The 18371-nt window shown below is 33.9% G+C and overlaps 1 protein-coding gene across 1 annotated transcript; it reads right to left on the minus strand.

The window, feature by feature from the left end:
• Nucleotides 1-7135: 7135 nt before the first annotated feature.
• Nucleotides 7136-14422, minus strand: LOC149158391 (putative glutamate carboxypeptidase LAMP1). The gene is made up of 12 exons (XM_089436200.1): nt 12827-14422; nt 11385-11452; nt 11122-11203; nt 10939-11031; nt 9858-10010; nt 9685-9759; nt 9281-9368; nt 9094-9177; nt 8354-8442; nt 7917-8045; nt 7697-7819; nt 7136-7593 (listed from the first exon to the last, which is right to left on the minus strand). The coding sequence occupies exons 1-12, from the start codon at nt 14012-14014 to the stop codon at nt 7402-7404; spliced, it is 2364 nt and encodes a 787-aa protein (XP_089292326.1). The 5' UTR covers nt 14015-14422; the 3' UTR covers nt 7136-7401.
• Between the last annotated feature and the right edge of the window lie 3949 nt (nt 14423-18371).

Consider the following 18371-nt stretch of genomic DNA (forward strand, 5'->3'; position numbering starts at 1 on the left):
TCTTGGTCACATTCCAAATCCCCAAATCCTAGACGTGAAGTTGCGAAGAAATCTTTACAATCCACTAGTGTTTTTCCAAGGAAATCAGATCAACCTTCTTCTACAAAAACTCCCGAAGTTTAGTCTTTAATTCATAAATTGCAAGGGATTTCTCTGTCTCAAGAAGAATTTGAATTATCTCAAGCCAGTGTTTCTTCTCATTTTCCTTCCTCTCAAAGGTTAACTAGATCACAGAGTGAAAAATTTGGGATCCCCCCATTTGAATTTCCTCTACCTCACCCTCGAAGGAAAACTAAGAAAACAGAACCTGAAACTCATAGTGAAATTCTCTCATCATCACCAGAAACATCTTCATTCATTCCATCATCTTCATCACAGACTCAACCATCTACCTCACCACTCCAGATTGTGATTTACACTGGTACAAGAGCACAATCCTCCTCTACCCAATCACCTTCAACCACTGGAACATCTCCTCTACACAGATACCTATAATGGCTCAAAGACCATGTGCAAATCTAGGATCTGTTCAAATGGCAGGACCATTACATCCACTACCTGCGCATCCAGAAAAATGGTTAACAAAATTCAACCCTGATGATGGTCTCCCTGCTAAAGAACACATAAATAAATTCATGTTGTCCATAAATCTGAATGCAATTGTAGAAGAAGATGCAATTGTAAGATTATTCCCTTATACTTTACAAGGATCAGCAGGATCATGGTATTTTACATTACCATCTGGTTCCATGTATTCCATTTCATCATATACTAGCAAGGTTTTGACTGAAGGTGACGAGTTTGATTGAGGAGGAGTCGTTTGAGTGGATTTGGGAGAAGATTTCTTACCTATTGCTTTATCTTTGAGAGGTAGAGTTGATGATTTCTATTTTTTATTTGTTTGTGGCAAATCAACAATGCTCTTGCTTCTAGTTGCAATAGGTAATGCTTCTTGTGATTCTTCATTATCTGACAAAGGAAGAATGAAATCCCACATTCGTTGTAATTCAGCTATCTCTTCGTCATCAGTGTGTTCTTCAGCTGTTTACACTTATTCTTCCTCCACATCTGATTCAACATTTGACACTGTATTTGGAGGTTTAGGATTAGAGGAAGGATTTCTTTTGTAAGGTCTAAAAACTTTCCTTGAAGAAGTCTCAACTACTTTTTTTTAATGTCGATCATTTCATTGGACATGTTTTAAGGACCTTTTGCAGACCTTCAAAATCAAAAGGCTCTGTAGATGCTTTCTTCTTGGATTTGTCCCTAAAAGTGACCTTCTTGGATTTTATTTCTTCTAATGCATTCTTCTTATCTAAAGCTAAAATATTTTTTTCTACAGCTATGGCTTCTTTCATGTTTTCTGCTAAAGTTGGTTTGGCAGCCCTATCGACAAAAATAGCTGCATTCAAGGGAAGAGAAGAAATGTACCATTCATTTTGAACTTCATCACTGGGTTTGGATGTCGTTGGGATTTTGTTCAATAACTTATTAAAATGTGAATTGAAGTCCTTAATTGGTTCTCTAGGTTCATCTTTTAAGTTGGAGAGGTCATTGAGAAGAGTGGTTGTTCAGCGCTCATCTCCAAACTTGGTTAGGAACTGCTCTTGAAATGCATCCCAAATGAACTTGGTTAGGATCTGCTCTTGAAATGCATCCCAAATGAGCCTCTCATAGATTTATATGATTATTTGATTTTTTTTTGGTTGACACTAGTTAAAACTAGTTTTATTATTTTTTGAATACATTAAATCCTTACACATGTCCCTTATACTGGATTGTAGAATGGGCCTCTCCACGATTTTTAATTATTTATTTATATGGTTATTTAATTATTGTTTTTTGTTTTGGTTGACATTAGCAAAAAATATTTTTATTATTTTTTGAGGACGTGACATACTTACACACGTCCCTCAAACTAGATTGTAGAACATTCATTTGACATGGGCCTCTCCACGATTTTTAATTATTTATTTATATGGTTATTTAATTTTTGTTTTTTGTTTTGGTTGACATTAGCAAAAAATATTTTTATTATTTTTTGAGGACGGGACATACTTACACACGTCCCTCAAACTAGATTGTAGAACATTCATTTGACATGGGCCTCTCCACGATTTTTAATTATTTATTTATATGGTTATTTAATTTTTGTTTTTTGTTTTGGTTGACATTAGCAAAAAATATTTTCATTATTTTTTGAGGACGTGACATACTTACACACGTCCCTCAAACTAGATTGTAGAACATTCATTTGACAACCAGTGTAGATCCATTTTAACCACAGGCAGAGAGAGATCGAATTTCAAATTTGAAAAAAGATTTACACATCAAGAGATTTATGCCCTTCTAGTGCTTGGTAAATATGTGATTAAAATAGATCTATAGTAGTAAGAATATTTTATCATTATTAATATTTTATATTAAAAATGGAATGAGTTACATATTTTCCTCTTATTAAGAAGTAATTACATTATTTTATTTTTAATTACTTTTTCCTTTCGAGCATTGAAATATTTTACTGAGGTAAGCATTAATACACACATAATAGAGACAAAGAGAGTTCATATTGAAATATATTAGTTAATATGGATATTCAAACAATTTATTTAAGCTATACATATATTTTAATTACTTTATCACTATAAAGTTGTATAAAATTATATTATTTAAGATAGATATGGAAATATTTTATTTATTACTTGAAGAGTGAAAGTGAAATATCAAAGAACCAAGTAGAATGAAAGTGAAATACTCGATTGTAAAATTAGTCTCTCGTAGATTTCTTAATTGTTTATTTATATGATTATTCAATTTTTGTTTTGGTTGATATTAGCTCAATTCATTTTTATTATTTTTTTGAAGACGTAACATCCTTACACTTGCCCTTTATACTAGATTGTAGAATAGGCCTCTCCATGATTTTTAATTAATTATTTATATGGTTATTTAATTTTTGTTTTTTGTCTCGATTGTAAAATTAGTCTCTCATAGATTTTTTAATTGTTTAATTGTTTTGGTTGACATTAGCTAAAATTATTTTTATTATTTTTTTGAGGACGTGACATCCTTACACTTGTCCTTTATACTAGATTGTAGAATAGGCCTCTCCACGATTTTTAATTAATTATTTATATGGTTATTTAATTTTTGTTTTTTGTTTTGGTTGACATTAGCCAAAATTATTTTTATTATTTTTTGAGGACGTGACATACTTACACATGTCCATCAAACTGGATTGTAGAACGAGTGTAGATCCATTTTAACCACCGATCTATCAAGAGCCGAGAGGGATCAAATTTCAAATTTGAAAAAAGATTTACACCTCAAGAAATTTAATCCCTTCTAGTGCTTGGTAAATATGTGAAAAAAATACAGCTATAGTGGTAAGAATATTTTCTCATTATTAATATTTTATATTAAAAATTGATTGAGTTACATATTTTCCTCTTATTAAGAAGTAACTACATTATTTTATCTTTAATTACTTTTTACCAAGGTAAACATTAATACACACATAATAGAGAGAGAGAGCTCATACTGACATATATTAGTTAATGTGGATATTCAAAAAATTTATTTAAGTTCTATATTGAGATATTTATAAAAGAAATTTATTACTTGATGAGTGAAAGTGAAATATCAAAGAGCCCAGTGGAATGAAAGTGAAACACTGGATTGTAAAATGAGCCTCTCCACGATTTTTAATTAATTATTTATATGGTTATTTAAATTTTTTTTTTTGTTTGTTTTGATTGACATTAGCCAAAATTATTTTTACTATTTTTTGAGGACGTGACATACTTACACACACGTCCCTCAAACTGGATTGTAAAACCAATATAGATCCATTTTAACCACGGATTTGACATACTTACACACATCCCTCAAACTCAAATTGGATTGTCGAACCAATATAGATCCATTTTAACCACGGATCTAACATACTTACACACATCCCTCAAACTGGATTGTCGAACTAATATAGATCCATTTTAACCACGGATCTGACATACTTACACACGTCCCTCAACCTGGATTGTAGAACCAATATAGATCCATTAGGGATCAAATTTCAAATTTGATAAAAAGATTTACACATCAAGATATTTAATCCCTTCTAGTGCTTAGTAAATACGTTATTAAGATAGATCTATAGCTGTAATTTTTCATTGTTTCTATTGTATTTTTGAATATTTTATCATGATTAATATTTTATATTAAAAATTGAATGAGTTACACATTTTCCTCTTATTAAGAAGTAACTACATTATTTTATTTTCAATTGTTTTTCCTTTCAAGCATTGGAATATTTTACCTAGGTAAACATTAATACACACATAATAGAGAGAGAGTTCATACTGAAATATATTAGTTAATATGGATATTCAAACAATTTATTTAAGTTTTATATTGAGATATTTATAAGAGAAATACATATTATTTTTAATCACTTTATCACTATAAAGTTGTATAAAATTATATCATTTAAGATAGATATGGAAATATTTTGTTTATTTTTTTCTCTGTAAAACTAATTCTATTAAAAGGAAAGAAAAATATAATTACAATGAAGCTAACACCTGAGTTCCTTCTGGTTATCAAAACTGTCCCATATTTGGGAAAACCAGTTAAACTTTGCAAAAAACCATGCAGAAGATCGGGAATACAACGTCAAAACCAGAATGAAGACTTGAGACAACACCATTTGAAGCAGTTGAGAAACACGACAGAAATGCTAAACATGTATATGAGAAACAAAACCACAAACGACAGAACCTAACCAGTCAGCAACAAAACTCTGAGATGGCACTTGGGAGTCCACGTGGCATCACATTGGGACGTCCGGAGACTCCTCGACGACGGGGAAAGCGTTCCCATACAAAATCTCGCCTTCCTTCACCACGTCGCCATCCGCCCTGCCACCTGGAGGTTCCGTCACCTGAAGGGTGCCGCTCGAGCTGCCAGCAATAGCCATCGAAATTGTGGCTCCATGAGAGCTGCCACCTGGTTGTCGAGTGTCGCCTGCGGTATCACCTTCCTCATGCTGTCCGCCACGCCTTGCTGCTCTTCCTTCTTCCGCCGGGAGCTGCTCAAAGCCATGACTACCAACTATTCTGCGAATGTCCTGAGGTTGCTCTGCAGTGTTTCGCGCCGGAGCACTGTGCTGTTCTTCTTCTTTAAAGAAAATGATGGTTATATTAGCAGTGATAATGGGCCGGTTCAGGTTGCTCTGGAACCTGAAATGAGTTGACTGGAAGGCATTGTGAGGATAGTGTCTGCGGGGCGGGCTAGGAGGGGGAGAATTGGCTTGAGACGGAGGCAGAGAGGCAGGTGGTGGTGGCTGATCAATGCTTTGCGCTGCCTGAGAGCGAGCGCTACCACCTCGGTTACCTCCTTGGCAGCTCCTCATGCGGTGACGAACCATGGTAATGTGGCAGAAGAGAAGCTCAGGAGAATTGGGTGCCTGGATGGGAAGCAGAGAATGCGCAGAGGCCTCTTGAATAGGGTTCAAAGGGCAGAGCTGGGAATGGGAGAAATGAAACCCATTTCCAAAGTCAAGACAGTGAAGAAGCCAACAACGATTTCTTGTAACAGTGCTACTGCAGGGGTTTCCTGCTTGGAACTGGCAAATGCTGAAGGAGGGAGGGCAGATAGAGGGGTTGATGGGCGCCATGTTTAAACGAACAACATCCTTATCTCGGCCAGAGCAACCAAAGATGTCCTACAGGAGGACCTACTCTCGCCTTAGGTGAGTCTGCAGGTGCCATAATTGAGCATGGAAAAGAGCGTTGGCCAGTAGTTGGCTGGGCCGAGCGCCGTCACTCCGCCGAGCGCCATCACTCCTCCTTAACACCATTAATAACCTTGAGTTTCACTCGCATCCGGGTGAAATATTTTATTTATTACCTGAAGAGTGAAAGTGAAATATCAAAGAACCAAGTCGAATGAAAGTGAAATACTGAATTGTAAAATAAGCCTCTTGTAGATTTATATGATTATTTATGTTTTGTTTTTTGTTTTGTTTCGTTTTGGTTGACATTAGCTAAAATTAGTTTTATTATTTTTTGAGGATGTCACATCCTAACACGTCCCTTATACTGGATTCTAGGACGATTTTTAATTATTTATTTATATGGTTATTTAATTTTGTTTTTTGTTTTGGTTGACATTAGCCAAAATTATTTTTATTATTTTTTGAGGACAATGACATACTTACACGTCCCTCATACTATACTAGATTGTAGAATAAGCCTCTTGACGCAATAATAATAATACCCATATAGCAATAATACTTTACATTACTCAAATTAAAATCATCCTAACTTATAATTGAATTTCCATTCTTAAAAGTGTATAAATCATCTAACTTATAAATAATTTTTCTTTCTTATATAGATAAATAATTACTAAACAAATATAGAAAATGCTTTATGAGAGGAAAAATACTAATATAAAATCATCCTAACCTATAATTGAATTTCCATTTTAAATGTGTATAGAACATCTAACTTATAAATAATTTTTCTTTCTTAAATAGATACATAATTACTAAACAAATTTTGAAAATGCCTTGTGAGAAGAAAGATGCTTAAAATATAAAATCATTTTAACCTATAATTGAATTTCCATTCTTAAATGTGTATAGATCATCTAGCTTATAAATGATTTTTCTTTCATAAATTGATAAATAATTATTAAACAAATATAAAAAAAATGCTTTATGAGAGGAAGGCTGTTTAAAGCATTCACAAAAATATAAAGAAAACAAAAAGAATTATTAAATTATTTTGTAATAAATAATTTACTTGCACCAATAATAATTCAAAAACAATGTCTTGCATATATAAAGATCTCTCTCCATCATAGATAAATATTGTGTTATTGTTGGCAAAAGAAGGCAATATATTTATGATGACCATGCTCGGATATTAACCTCTAGGTCGTTAGCTTGATTGTAATTTATAGTCTGCGGATGATCATTTCAATAGGTTATATATATTTTATTTTGTTTGATAGATATGATAAGTTTTTTTGGAGAATGAATTAATTTATTATATTAATGGGTGAGAAATGTCAACCAAATTTTAATAATCTGATTAGGCTAACAATTTTATTGTTAATATAAATCACAAAAATTTAAAATAGTTTTATAGTTTTATACTTCATTAAAGAAAACAGACATAATAGTTTTATACTTCATTTTGTTTTGCCCAGTGCCCCATCTAGCCTGACGATCTTATGGAACATCAGAGATACGTAGTTTTACTCTTCATGATGATGGGCCTTATGCTATCAATCGCAGCGGCCTTATAGCATCTCATGTGCCATTGCCTTTGTTGACCCTCCGGTAACATTTTGAATAGAGAGTCAACTCATAACAGCTTGAAAATGACCAAATCAACTGAGCTCCCCATGAATGACCAGAGCTGCACGGCTGATTACTCTTGACACCCTCCATATTTGGTGCTGTACACCAGCCCACTCATCACCACTGTGATTGGCCTCATCCCCTGCTACAAGCGCAAGCAAGTCACTTATACCAGGAAACGCTGTTGTCCCATACTTGTTGATTTTAGATGGCCCATATACCTGCATCCGCGCCAAACATATGTGCAACTCTGTTTTAATAAGCTTTGCATTTAAGAAACATCGCAAACACATCAATCATATATTTTGAGCATATGTCCTTTACCAAGTGCTTATACCAAGGCGACCCAGGTAGCCCATCTGCGTCTGTAAATGCACGCTCTGCCATTACAAGATGGTCATTCAAGCTCCTCAGATCTGCACTTTCATCCTCAAGAGCCTCCAGTTCCTGAATTCACAGCATTATGAAGTGTACCTAATCAAGTACCGTCCAGAAATATGAAGTTTGTATATTTCTTGCACAAGTTTTGGTGAAGAAAGGAAACCTGTGCTTTTTTCTTAATCTGCAACGCAGCTTTTCTGAGCTCAGCAATGGACTTATGCAATGGATTTGTAGACACAAAGGAAGGTGCAACGGCAGACCTTAACTGTGATTCCAATGTATCCACATACAACTGTCCCAATTACAAATCAAACATGTTAAGAATTTTCAATGGATTTTAAAAAATTGGATCTTCTAATAGTAATTTGCAACTAAAAGCAGTTGATTTATAGCATATGGTATCAATTGCAATTAGACTGAACAAACACTTTGCTGCCATTTAGGTGATGAACTGCAGATGAATTTATGCTAGATTCGAACTTATTTATTCAAAATTAAAAACAACACATGAATGTATGCTCGTTTTTCAAAATATTTACTTTAATAAAAGACAAAGCCTCTTACTAACGTTCATTTAAACTAATCCAACATCTTTCCCACCTGGAGATTATCGGCATATGTTGCATAGTTGAAAGGGAGAACCTTTGCATCCGCTAGCTTGAGCGCTGTTAGACCCCATATTGCTCCCACTGGACAATAGGTAGAAAATCAGATGTTTGATTATAATCATTAAATTTGACTCTAGGGGCCAGGGATGTCTCCCCTGCACAAATTGTACAGATGGCAAAATTTTAAGAAATATATTAAGTTCCATGCAGGCACTGAGTCACTAATTGATTTAGTGCTTTTTCATTTTGTCTTCTAGATTAAAAAAAGGAGAAACTGAAAAAACCAATGCAAATATTAAGTTCCATGCAGGCACTGAGTCGCTAACCGATTTAGTGCTTTTTCATTTTGTTTTTAGATTAAAAAAAGGGGAGAAAATGATATCCAATAGAGAAAAAGAAAAAGCCAATGCAAATATTAAGTTCCATGCACACACTGAGTCACTAATTGATTTAATGCTTTTTTATTTTGTTCTCTGGATTAAAAAAACAGAAAAGAAAATGATATCCAATAGAGAAAAAAAAGCCAATACAGAGTACTTGAAAAAAAGTGACATCTAATAGAGAAAATGAAAAAGCCGAGTGCTTAATATTGGCCAGATTTTACAAGTTGTGCTATGGAATGTAAGATTGTTCATGTTGGTGCAACCTGTAAGAAGTTCGATCCACACAACTTGTGCATGGCTGATATTCCTTGCCAGAGGACAATGTATGGAACGTTGACAGTGTACTTACTTGCAACATGCCTATGGAAAAGCGGGTCGCCATATTTTTCCATCCACATGTAATCGTCATACAGAGAATGATATACCGGAAAGTCTATCATCAATAAATTGTAGAAATTAGTACAGTACAGTAACTTGTTGATCTCTCTATTTGCATTTAATTTCAATTTCCTGTATTCTGTGACTGATTTCCTTACCAGTTCCAAAGGCGAAGTCAGCGCCTGGAATTCCGGCATGCTGTACAAAAGGGGCAAAATCGGATCCCTTTCCACCTAACCTGTTAATCTGAGATGGAAATTTAATAAGCTCTTTACAGCCTTCCCCAATTATTTTTGGGCAAATATTAAGCAGTATATGGTAAATCTATTGGATAAGAATAATGTGATATTCAATTTGACCAGACGAAAAGATAATAAACTAATTATTAGCTTATTATATAATAAATAATATTTGTTAGATCTCTTTCTAATCAAAATCAGATTAATCATATTAATTTCAAAATCAGATTAATCATATTAATTTAAAACCAGTGAGATATAAATTTTACTTATCCTATCATTAATTGAAGAATAAGATAATGAAACAAAACATGAACACTTACAGGAGGACGGGAATCTTGGCTGGAAGAAGCCCATGATTCGTAGATTGTCTTTCCAGGATTATCTGGATCTTCCACCTTTGCAAATCAGAGTATAATAATCAATTCAAAGTACAACAGTCAGAACAGCCAGTGAAAAGTGGAATAGACCCACTTGAATAAAATATCCAACTGACCTCTTTAGCTATATCCTGAATACAATCGTCAAGTTGGGGCGTTGATTGAAGCGAAAACCCTGGGCCCCTGACAGCCACATCAACATTGAGATATGCCACCGCGGATGAGAACAGTAAATCATAGTTCTGCTCCACCCATTCTGTCGATCCAATCTGCAATTTTTGTAGGTTGATAAATAGGATATATCTCCTCAATGATTCTAAGTTTTGTGTTAATCACATTTATTAAACATGGAAAGAGATAAGTAGTAATTTTTTCAGAACTTTTTTGGATTAAGCTGGATATTTATATTTTTTTCAAAGTGTAACTTTGTGGGAATTTAAAAGAGTAAAGGAAACAGGACACCTGCAGCTAATACATAATTAAACAAATATTCAGTAATAATAATATTATTAATACTAGAGACTGGTTAAACTTACCTATTGATGTAGACTTTTCTCTTGGTACAATGGGACTTGAGTAACTATAATTATAGTTTTGGACTCTGAATGTATATGTTTGATACATATTTTTTTTATTTTAACTTAAATTACCATATTTATTTATAGATTAAATAATTTTTGAATTTAGATTTTTGTGATTTATATTTTAATTGTTAAGCTATTTTTAGGTGAAAATCATATGGGAGATTTTTAGCTAAAGCATTGGGAACTTTCTAGTATGATTCATAAGATGGAAATTCAGATCATGGCGTCACAATAAATAGCTAGATCAATGTAGAGAACATTAATATCTTTAACAATAATTAATTAGCTGTTATAATAACCCTTAAAGATATTAATGTTCTCTACATTCATCTCTGCTATTTATTCTGATGCCACCATCTGAACCTTTATAGTGTCCTGATAATGAACTATACTAGAAAGCTTGAAACCCTTCAGCAAAAAAATCTCCCCATTTAATTTTAATTTTCACAAAAAAATAGCTCAACAATTAGATCAAATAACTATAAAAACGATACCCCAGAACATACTGGGGATGAATTACTTGTTCTGGAGATGAATTACTTGTTCTGGCGATGAAATACTAATTGGCAGAACATCATATTCCTCCACTCATAAAGTAAATACAAGTTCTTACCAATGCGTATTCCTCTGCATCCCAGTTACACAGTAGTATACTTCTCTTTGGCTGCCAACCTTGTTTTAGCAACTTCCCTAGTCTCTGAGATATCTGAACAAGACAGAGAGTGGTTAACTTTGATATATTTACGAATAGAAATAGGTTAGAAAACAAGGGGATTAAGTTCGCAATGATTCAGACTTCCAGAAGGGTTGCAGTTCCGCTATTTGGGTCACCGGCACCAAAGGTCCATGCATCGCGGTGGTTACCCAGCAAAACATACCTGCTTATCACCCAATATATTTTTTTCTTATATCAATAGCTACATTTATTTAGTGAAGACTTGCACCAAATAATCAGTAGTTAGGATGATATTAACCGTTGCTTCAGCATTAAAATATGCCCCATGAATGGACATGAATTGATCCACTCATGAAGTCAAAGTCCCAGAAGGTGATTTATACCTGTTAGGTTCCTCCGAACCTTTTATGAGTCCAAATACATCTCGAATCGTGGTAATGGTATGATTTGACTGTAATTGCAATCAAACATCAATATGTAAGGATCTCTGCCTTTTATGAGAACTACAAACAATATTCAGATTAATGGTAACAAATTTTACATGAGAGGAAAAACAGCTGTTGTAGAGTGTGAATTTGATTTAAAATTAGCATAGATTTATTTTAAATACAGATATAATGTGAGTTTAGAAAGGTTTAAAATTTTCAAGTGTAATTTTTTTATGAACTAATATTTTTTAATATTTTGTATAATTGACAGACATTTTTATATAACATACTGAGCTGTAGAATAAACTTTGAGCCTCTCTACTCAATCATTCAAATGTAAAATTTCCATTAAAAGAATAAGTAGATTTTATAGCTTCTCAGCCAAATAGAAAATAGAAAATGTATGGTAAGAACGCCATGCGTCTAATTGGACTGGACATGAAATATGCATATATCACTAGATATGTCCTAAAGTAATGGTTCCGCTGAGAAGGCCTAACCTTCAAATCTTGTCTGGAGAAGGCAGTCTCATGGAGGCAAATAACTGAGCCTTTCATGAGTAAATGGAATTTATAGCTCTTGAAAATTTTGTTCTCCTCTTACTTCGGAGATGCTGATAACCTCACAGTTTTTTCTCTTATTTTGGCCAATTTTTGCTGGCCGTGAGCAGGTTTTTTGCATCATCACATGGGCACAGTGACGTCTTTCGCAGCCTAGCTACTCCGAAATCTTTCTCAGAAGATACTTTTCAGAAAAATAGGTAGCCCTTCTACAAAACCATAGCCTAATATTATGCTTTCGGTGCAACAGAAAGCTAACTATCCACACCATGTTTTAGAAAAATAGGAAGCTCCTTGATGAAGCAATAGCCTGATATTGTGCTTTCAGAGTTACAGGACGCTAGCTATCCACACCTTTAAATTAGATGAACTGTTAAAGTTAATGGCGAAAGGGGCATATAGGTCAGTGATAGAGTAAGAGCAAATCCTATGTTTAATTCTTAGTTTATCCACTTTTCAACCTGGTATTAGATTCAAATAGGCTCCTCCAGAAGGTTAGAAGTTTTGAGAAAAAAGTCTCGGAAATTATGTAAAATTTGAAAGATACACAAATTTTAATATTCTTGAAAATGGCAATTATAAATATTTCGTAATATGACTCCAATTTTTTTTAATGATTATCTAGTTAAACCCTAAAATTTTAACTTTTAGAGAGTAAATCACGTCTTTAGATTCAACCGAATTCAGTTCTTAGCTTTTTAGGGGGTTTGAAGCAAGAAGCTCGGTAAAATCCTTATTGTAGATGACTAAGATGTATGATTTTGGGGATACAGAAGGGATGCGGGGTTAGATTGATTAGAGAGCAGGGTTAGATTGATTAAAGATGGGCATAATTACCTTGTAGTGAAGATTGAGAATGCTTGGTCCCCGACCAAGGCGATATGCAGGCAAGTCCAGAGCACCATGCCACTCTGCAGGAGCAACCGGGCCATCGAGCGACTTCATTATGGTTGTGGCATCCTCTGCTGATATTGGAATCGATGGAATCGTAGGCAGTTGAGTCGTGGGATCATCTACTGATAAGCGTTCTGAATCAGGCACACTAGGCCAACCGGGCGTTAGAGGATCCCCAATTCCTTGATAAATAGAACCTCGTTGAACTCCAGATGGAGACAACCATTTAGAATCTGGATAGTATCCTTGTGTTCTGTTCCCTCCAAAGTCTTGAGGATCAGAATATACAATCACTCCAACTGCTCCAGCTCCGGCAGCAATCTCTACAATATCTCCTCTGAAAATTTTGCCATATTTTGCGATAACGATGGCACCTTTAGCGTCCAATCCCATGTCTCTGAGAGTGGAGTAGTCCTCTTCTCTGCCATAGTTGACAAACACCACTTCTGCAGAAATGTCTGCGGATGGAGAGTAAGCATGAAAGGTGGGAATGGCTTTGGCGTTTTTGGTGGAAGGGTCGCTTTCTATTTCCTGCTCCTTCAATTTTAGCTGGACGACCTCCCCCTGGGGTAATGTGAGGGATAAAGACCTTGACAGAGGATACGTCAGCAGAACTTGATAATCTGTGTAATGAGCATCCAGACCAGAATTCTGAAAAGTGGAGAGAACATAGTCTGCTGTGGCAAAATTTTCAGGGGTGCCGGCCACATGGGGTTCTTGCGTGAAGACCTTCAGATGTTGAGCTATGGTGTCGTTGCATCCCATCTTCAAGAACAGTCTGTGATAGTCCTCGGCGCTGATGGTGGGGTTGACCTTGATAAGTGCTTGAAGTATTTGTGCACTGAAGGGGACGAGAATGGCTGCAGCAAGCAGAAAGGCGGTATATATCCCGCAGAACAGCTTGGAAGGGTGCAGAGTCCATCTGAGTGTAGATGGACTGGAATCCTGAACAAGGAGAGGCTCTTCTCGTAGTGAATACTTCCACAATCCCATTGAGAGCTTGCTTCTGAATAACGCTACTCTGCTTTTTCTGCTCACCAAGTGCCTACCTGAAATGCCCAATTCATCCTCTATTAAAACAAGATATCCAGTTGATGTTTGCAAGAACGAGAGAGGCTGCTTACCATCCATTACACGATAACCCCATACGCATATTCAATTGGCGACTGTCTCTGTTTCTGCGAGAACTCGTCATAGAAATACCCCAATAAGCAACTCTAATGTAAATACGAAGATTCCGTGCTTCATATCCATTAGGAAAAATAAAGGGTAAATTCAAGATTCTATGCTAGTTTCATTAGGGCATATTAGATCCATTGGTGGGTCAAAGGGTAGGAATTTCAGAAACAATCCAGTTTCATTAGGGCACATAGTAAGCATGGTAGATCCATTGGTGGGTCAAAGGGTAGGAATTTCAGAAACAATCCACGGTTTTTGCAACTCTGAATTTTAACCGTGAGTGTTTTGATTTTTTTGGGTAATCCCGTGCAAAATTTACATTGATACCATGATGGTGCAAAAACAGATTAATTTGGGTGTGTAAATATCTGGCTAAATATTTCTAAAGAGCGTCAAACCTTCTAAGAAATAGGACTGTTTTGATCATTTTAACGAAAAACAGATTAACTAATTTGGGAGTAGGGATGGAATTTGAGGGGGTAAATTGCCAGTCATTAGGTGATTTACCTGTTAAATACAGCTTGAAATTTGATCATTTTACATTGATAAGATTAATTTGTGAGTGTAAATATCTGGTCAGATATTTAAAAAAAACTGCTAAAAAACCAAAGTGCTTGAATGTTTTTCATCATTTAAAAAAAATATAAAAAACAATTTTTATTTTATTTCCTGAGCAAATTACCCATGCCTAGCAATTTGACCAGCAATTTCCATCTATGTTATGGGTGAAGTAGTAAGTACCATTTGAATAAGTCAATGGGTAACAACATATAAATAAGTTGATTATTGGTTTATTTTTTAGATCATTTGTTTCCTAAAAATATTTAGTAAAAATTAATTATATATATATATATATATATATATATATAAAATATAAATTAATTATAAAATATTTTTTTATAAATATTTATTAAAAAATAAAAATAAAAAATAATTTAAGTAAATATTATTTAAATAATTAATTTGTTTATAATTTAAATAATTATTTAAAATTAACTTGACTAATTTTTTCCAAACACAAAATTTTGAATAAATAATTTTATTTTAAAAATTTAAAAAAAATCATATCACTAACTATTTTATATCTTATGTACCATTTACTTTTAAATATTAAAATATACTATAAACAATAATATTCTATATCATAGAGCAATCACACTTTAATTTTTTAGAATATATGAAAATCTATCTTTCCTAAAAGCCTACGATAACCCTCAATGACATCTACTTTCCAATAAACAATTTTATATTTATATTGTTTAATTCATAAATACATCTGCTTTTTAATAAACATTTTTATATTATAAATATATTATTTAATTCATTTACTTATAAATGATCATTATAACTTAATTTTTATTATAAATATTTAGAATTAAAATTTATTATATTTAAAATTAGTTAGACGTAAAAAAAATACTTTTCACAATATTATAATGTATTTATATAAAAAAACATTATTATATATATTTTTAGTTAAGATTCCATCTTAAAAAATACAAACAAATATATTGCAAATGCATACACATAATAAAAGTATGCCCCTTCCAATTCCCCTTATAGTACCCACAACAACTTTAATTCTATCACGTATTATGTATGCCCCTTTCAATTCCCCTTATAGTACCCACAACAACTTTAATTTTATTACAAGACGTTATAGTATCATTATTACACGACCCAACAATTTTGGCAAATATATTGCAAATGCATACACATAATAAAAGTATGCCCCTTTCAATTCCCCTTATAGTACGACTCATGGCTCCCACAACAACTTTAATTTTATTTTTTATTTCAGGACGTTATAGTATCATTATTACACGACTCAACAATTTTGGAATGAATATATTCTCGATGTGTTAACTAAGAGGATGAAGTGCAATAACATGTTTCCTAGATGTATTTACTAATCAATCACTGATGGAGTAGTCTCATGAGGCCATTGCTCATTATTTTTCTAAGAAATGAAAATAATAATGTTTCAGTTGGAATCATTTAGGTATTTTATTTGGGTGCACAATAATAATAAAGTGAAGTGTTTTGTGATATTTCAAATGGTGGATTGTAATATTTAAACTTCTTGTGCAAATCTGTTGTGTAAAGGGAGCCATTACTCATTATCTTTCTAAGAAATGAAAATAATAGGGAATCATCTAGGTATTCTATAATGAAGTGAAGTGTTTTGTGATATTTCAAAGGGTGGATTACAACATTTAAATTTGTGTAAAAGGAGGCTATTGCTCATTATCTTTTTAAGAAATGAAAATAATAATGTTTTAGTTGGAATCATCTAGGTATTCCATCTAGGTCCACAATAACAATGAAGTGTTGTGTTTTGTGACATTTCAAATGGTGGATTACAACATTTAAATCTGCTGTGTAAAGGGATATACTGATGTGGTTGTTTATTTTTGTAAGGTCCAAGGAGCTTTATTGAAACAAAGGTTTATTGAAGTGTAAGCATGTGCATACCTATGGTTTCTTTAGGCTTTTGTACCTTATACAACTACAAATCATATGGAATGTGGTATAAAAAATAACCAATTCAAATTTCACGTTTAAAAAAAATGAAAATGATTTGTCAATTTTCATTTTTTTTTCAAATGATTTCCTAAAATTTTATAAGATAAAATTATTTTCGTTTAAAAATAACTCGTTATTTTTTTCTAAAACTATATAAATTACTTAAAACTTTGAATGTTTTTACATAATATCACTAAACATTTTATAGTTGACATTTTGAAAATGAGTAAGATTTACCAAACTTTGACATTATACAATAAATACAAATCTTAATTTTCCTAAATCAAATCAAATACTACTTTCTAAAAAAATTCATAAGAGACAGGAGATCATAATATCTCCCATAAACCTAATGACTACTCTTGTTTCCATCCATTCCTTCTATATACTATGATGTCATTACTTTATATACTTGTAAATGGATGTAAGAAGGTTTTTAATCTCTATTGTCAATTTATAGTTTGTCACTTCTATTATTATGTCACTGCTTACACAATGACATCTATGATCGGTTCCAGGTTATTAGTTTGTATGTAATGGTGCAATTTTTCATTTTTCTATAGTTAACATTAAGCTTTTTGTTGAAATTTTTGCGTGACATTAGCCCATCGCTATATCCTCGACTCCAGATTTCAAGGGTCCACATCATCCTGCCATGCGCGGTAAACTGAGTTGATCCAATTGTACAATGTAGGTACAAGAAAGAGCAATCATGAGTACAACTAGGAGTTGACTTGGGTTGCTTTGACCTCTAGTGGTGTAAATTTCATTTTAAGAGTGTTGGTGGAGACTTTATTATTATGGCTAATGGATTATCGAGAAGCATATTTAGTTGTTTTCGATGTTCAAAGTGGCTGTTTAATTTTTTTCTTGGTGTTGTGGAACTCATTAGGTTGGATTTCCTATTTCTATGCCTGTGTTTTATGTGCGACATAACTCCTTGTTGTCAGGTTTTTTTTTGTTTTTTTGTTTTTTGTTTTTTTTTTTTTTCTAAATTGGACTAATTCTATTAAGAAAAAATATGGTACAAGATGATACAAACAAGAGAGACAGAGAACCGGCAACTGGAAATGATAGGACTATCAACCTCGGTTCCAGAGAAGGAAAGAAACAAGCAAGAAGCTACAACATGTGACTGGAAGCAACAAGACTGACTTCTACCCAGAATGGGCAGAAGCCTCAACACGAAGCTTTTTCCCTTTCCGATTTTTAACTTTGACCCAACCATCCTGGGGTGAATGAGCAATAACAACTTGAAGATTGGGGTACTCCACAGGGGGGCCCTCCTTTTCTGAATCAGAGGAGGAGGTCATATGGACGCGTTTCTGGGCAGTCGCTGAATCGGAGGACTGCGCTGGACCATCGGTGGGAGGGACCACTGAATGAGGGGTAGGATCCATTTCTGCATCGCTACCTTCATCTTCAGAGCTGGAGGAATCAGAATCCACGACTGGAGGTGGAGAGCAAGGAGCCCATCGTTTGGACTTGGGCTTGGAGAGGTTATCCTTATTCTTTTTTGCCGGGAGAGATGGGCAGGTGTTCTGCAAATGCCCCGATTGGTGGCAGTGGCGGCAACAGAATGCAGTGTTTTCGTAATCCAGTGTCTGGGTCCAGACAAAGTCGTTTATCTTGAGATTGATTTGGTCTGGAAGTCCTTTGCTCAAATCTAACTCCGCACATATTCTGGCATATGTGTAGAGACCTTTAATATCCCGCCAGTAATCTCCCATAATGAAATTGCCCAAGGTGTTGCCTATAGCTTTATATACTGCATCATGCCATA

The sequence above is a fragment of the Pinus tabuliformis genome, chromosome 5_2 (assembly GCF_031772625.1).
Source record: "Pinus tabuliformis cultivar Carrire ecotype Pingquan chromosome 5_2, CPIR1, whole genome shotgun sequence".
NCBI classification, from domain to species: domain Eukaryota; kingdom Viridiplantae; phylum Streptophyta; class Pinopsida; order Pinales; family Pinaceae; genus Pinus; species Pinus tabuliformis.

Bases quoted from the DNA above. Each gene is read 5' to 3' on its own strand.
- LOC149158391 (XM_089436200.1), bottom strand. From the start codon at position 14,014: ATGGATGGTAAGCAGCCTCTCTCGTTCTTGCAAACATCAACTGGATAT. The intron at 11,453-12,826 runs GTAATTATGCCC...TTGCAATTACAG, and splicing joins TTCTCAATCTTCACTACAAG to TCAAATCATACCATTACCAC. The intron at 9,178-9,280 runs GTAAGGAAATCA...TATTGATGATAG, and splicing joins TGACTTCGCCTTTGGAACTG to ACTTTCCGGTATATCATTCT.